The sequence below is a fragment of the Myotis davidii genome, unplaced genomic scaffold (assembly GCF_000327345.1).
Source record: "Myotis davidii unplaced genomic scaffold, ASM32734v1 scaffold478, whole genome shotgun sequence".
NCBI classification, from domain to species: Eukaryota; Metazoa; Chordata; class Mammalia; order Chiroptera; family Vespertilionidae; genus Myotis; species Myotis davidii.
The window spans coordinates 3,668,037-3,672,043 of record NW_006289570.1 but is presented as its reverse complement, the minus strand read 5'-3'; the positions used below and the strand labels follow the sequence as shown (position 1 = coordinate 3,672,043).

General features: G+C 61.1%; 1 protein-coding gene across 1 annotated transcript in view; it reads left to right on the top strand.

Moving 5' to 3' along the window:
* The first annotated feature begins 1,035 nt into the window (after positions 1–1,035).
* RHBDD3 (rhomboid domain containing 3) overlaps positions 1,036–4,007 on the top strand; it is a 3,318-nt gene continuing 346 nt past the window's right edge. The window contains 7 exon segments of the mRNA XM_015562829.1: positions 1,036–1,116; positions 1,259–1,280; positions 1,283–1,447; positions 2,079–2,462; positions 3,552–3,705; positions 3,795–3,924; positions 3,927–4,005. Coding sequence (XP_015418315.1) covers positions 1,102–1,116; positions 1,259–1,280; positions 1,283–1,447; positions 2,079–2,462; positions 3,552–3,705; positions 3,795–3,924; positions 3,927–4,005 — 949 coding nt within the window. The 5' untranslated portion in view covers positions 1,036–1,101.

The following is a 4,007-nucleotide window of genomic DNA, read 5'->3' as shown; positions in this document are numbered from 1 at the left end:
CGCCCCACACTGGGGATGGAGCCCCCAACCCGGCCATGTGCCCTGAACCAGGAATTGCACCAGGACCTCCTGGTTCGTAGATCTGAGCCATGCCAGCCAGCCAGGCAGGAGCTTGCCTTTTGCATATGGAGGCACAGGAGCTTTCTCCATTTTTTTCTGCAGGAAACTGGCAGGTGGCTTTTGATGCGGAGGGTCCCGGTGGCAAGGGAGCGGATGAGGCAGCCTTTTTGTCTCTCTAGGATTTTGCTTCCTGTCCTGTGAAGTCAGTTCAGTGGGACCCCTGAGACAGACAGACAGACCTGGCCAGGCATGAGGGGGTCCCCCCAGGGCCTGAAGGACAGGCTGGATGTGAGGGGAGAGGAAGGGGGGAGCGGCCTCGCCCTGTTGGAGGGAATGGGCACGTTTGAAGCCAGAGTTTGAATGAGCCAGTTTGGAGCCGCCGCCTTCGTGTTGAGGCCTCCCTGTGTTGGGGCGGCTGGTGGTGACGCCTCCCTCCCACAATTAGCCTGCTGGCTGCAGTTAAATGAGCAATTGTGGGCTGCCTTAGTCACGCCTTTCTCTTCATCCCCATTTTACAGAGAGGAAGTGGAGGCTCAGAGGTTGGAAAGCTCGCCCGGGGGTACACAGCGGGAAGAAGGGGACACTGGAACGTTCCTGTGAAAACGGGGGTGGGGGGTAGGATGGGGGGCTGTGCTTAGGGCTTTGTGGGAGTGAATGTCTCAGTCCAGGGTCACTTTGTATGCACTCGGGGAGCTCCTCCTACTCCTCCTCAAACCCTTCTGCCCCACCCCCTCCCTAACCGGCCTGCCCATTGGCTGGGCTCTACCCCTGGGTCGAGGGCAGCCGAGGCCATTTGGAAGTCTAAGGCTGGGCACAGTGGAGGGTAGGAGGGAGGAAGGTAGTTGGTTGGCAGCCGGAGGGAAGCTGGAGAGGCCCTGAATGTGCCCTGGGAGGCCACAGCCCTCTTTTGGGGAGTCCAGGGCCCCAGTTCAACTTTCCTGCCCTGTGCTCCCACCTCGGGCTCTTTAGGGCTCATCAGGGCTCAGGGCCCTTTTGGTCTGGCTGTTCCCATCCTCAGACACAGGCCAGTGGACTGGAAAGATGGCCAAGCACATGGTTAGGATCTGAGCTCCTCTATGGCCAAGGTGCTGGGTCTGTCCCTCCAGCCCAGTTCCTACTTCTGTAAAATTGAGGGCAATTGAAAGGACATCCGATAAGAGCTGCCCTAATAACTGTTACTGTTCTCCTTTACCCATAGCACACAACCCCGACACTGCCCTTGACACCTTCAGCCAAGCTATGTATGATAGAGGCCCCCCCGGCCTCCTGTCTCCAGCGCTGCCTCTCGCCTCCTCAGTCCTGATGCTGCTCATGAGCTGCCTGTGGCTGGTGGGGGCCGGTCCCAGCCTGGCCCTGGCCCCAGAGCTGCTGCTGGACCCCTGGCAGGGTGAGGGCTGGCTGCCTGGGCCTTGGAGGGGGCAGGAGACAGGCTGTAGGGCCCAAGACAGCTTGGTGGGAGCGGCATGCCCCCGGGAGGGGCAGCCTTGGACGGAGCATGCCCAGCTCATCCACAGCCAAGGAGGGCAGCAGAGCCAGCAGGGGGTGGGAGCCTGTGAGTGGGAATTCTTTTCAGAAGTCTCCCGTTACTGATGTCTTTCTCTTGAAATAAGAACTAAGGCTTTCACCTAAGCGCGAGGATGGGAGTTTGAGTGACCCCAGCCTAGTGCAAAGTGCAGCCGGGTGCCCGGCTCCCCGTAATAACAGCAGCTTCCATTTACAGTTGAAGAATCTAAGTGATGCCCACAGGTTAAGTGACTCATCAGGGTTGATTGCTCTTGAGAAGCCTGAGGGTGGGTCTGGCTTGTTCTGTTCATTGCAGCGGGGCAGCGGCCATTGTGTTTGGAAGCCGTTGGGTGACTGCTGGCAGCGGTCCGCAAGGGGCCAATGTTGGCTCCTGGGGAGGCGAGGCTGGCTTAGGGGGTGGCCCTGGCAGAGGGCAAGTCCCAGCCTGGCACACCTGGGACAGCCTTGGGGGTGGGGGCCACTAACCTGGCACATAAGCCCCTTCTCTCTCCCAGCACACCGGCTGCTGACCCATGCTCTGGGTCACACGGCCCTACCCAGCCTGCTCCTGAGTCTGCTGCTCCTGCCCGTGCTGGGCTGGCGGCAGGAGTACCACCTGGGCACGCTGCGGTTCCTGCATGCCTCCACCCTACTCGCCCTGGCTGCCGGGCTAATGGCGGTGCTGCTGGCAGGCCTCGGGGTGTCCGCTGCAGCTGGTGGCTGCGGGTACATGCCCGTCCACCTGGCCATGCTATCAGGGCAGGGGTACCACCCTAGAGGGCTCCATGGGGCAGTGCCACCGTGGCTGTTGCCGTGGTTGCTCCTTGCCCTGACACCACTGCTCACCTCCGAGCCACCCTTCCTGCAGCTCTTCTGCGGCCTCCTGGCTGGCCTGGCCTGTATCCTTTGCCCGGACCCTGGGCCTGTGTAGATGGGTGGGTTGTGGCTGGGCTCCCAGGGTACGTGGGAACTGGCACAAGTGGGTCAGCCCTAACAATGCCGGAAAGCCGGGCACACATTCCAGGAGCATCTCCGAGTCCTCTACCCAGGCTCCGGGCTGTGGCCAGCCGGAGGTGCCAGCTACACTTCACTGGGGAACTGAGGAGGGCTGAGGGGGCCCAAGGAGGCCCCTAACCTGGACCTTTCCAGTGGAGGTGGCATCAAAGCTGAGACACACAGGATGAGGGGTTCGGGTAAAGAGAAGTGAAAAAGGAGACGGGGCACAGATGGTGCAAAGGCCAGGGTGAGAGTGAGCTGGGCCCTCTGGGCTTTAAACAGGCTTTTGCTTCAAGATACTTAGTGCCTGTTGGGAACACAGTGCAATTGGAGAGAGGAGTGGGCACAGGCGACCTCCTATAGTTTGGGATTGGGGACGCAAGCTGCCGAGGCCTCGCTGAATCCTGGTTTGGGGAGCACGTGGGCCTGGCCAAGGGCGATAGTGGATTGTGTCCATGGGTCCAAGCTCACGCCTTGAGTCAGAGCTCTGAGCAGGTAGTGAGGGCTCTGGGCCCGGAGAGGGGCAGCAGTGGCTGAAACGGGATGAGACAGGTCTTTGGGGTGAGGCTCATCCAGCTCCACCTCTTACTGCAGTGGCTCTCAACCTTCTGGCCCTTTAAATACAGTTCCTCATGTTGTGACCCAACCATAAAATTATTTTCGTTGCTACTTCATAACTGTAATGTTGTCGTGTAAATATCTGATATGCAGGATGGTCTTAGGTGACCCCTGTGAAAGGGTCGTTCGACCGCCAAAGTGGTCGCGACCCACAGGTTGAGAACCGCTGTCTTACTGGCTGAGTAGCTTCAGGCAGCTCCCTTTTCCTCCCTGAACTTCCACTGCTGACTGGGTGTCAACATCCCAGGCAGGGCCACAGTGAGGAGATAGGAGGCAGTGCCCATCGTGCACTTGGCACAGGGTCTGGCATGCAGTTGGGCTCCCTCCTGGCTGGTTGTGTTTTCCTTGACCAGCCGCCCCGCCTGGGCAGACAGATGCAGCCGGGGCCTTCCAGTGGCTGGAGCCCTCTGAGCGGAGGCTGCAGGCGCTGCAGGGCTTCCTGTGCAGGGTCCTGGGGTGCTGGCCACTCCGGCTCCTTCCCGCCCCAGGCAGTGTGGCTGAGCTGCCTGTCACCCTTCCTGGAGTGAGGTGAGGGGGATGCCCAGGCCCCCGGCCCTGGTGGCGGGAGCGGTGGCAGTGGCTGGCAGTCAAGCCCTCTCATGTTTCTGCCCTTCCAGGCTTCCTACCCCTGGACCTCCTCCGTACGCGGCCTCGTCTAGTCTCTGGTCTCACAGCGAAGGCGAAGGCCCACTCCCACCAGGCCTGGGGCCCGTGCAGCCGGACTGGGAGGGCTCCTCAGAGGCTGGCCTGGCCTGGCCTGGCCTGGGCCCAGCTTTCCTCCCAGCTCCCCGCTGTGGGCAGCCCTGGATGAGCAGATGCTGCAGGAGGGG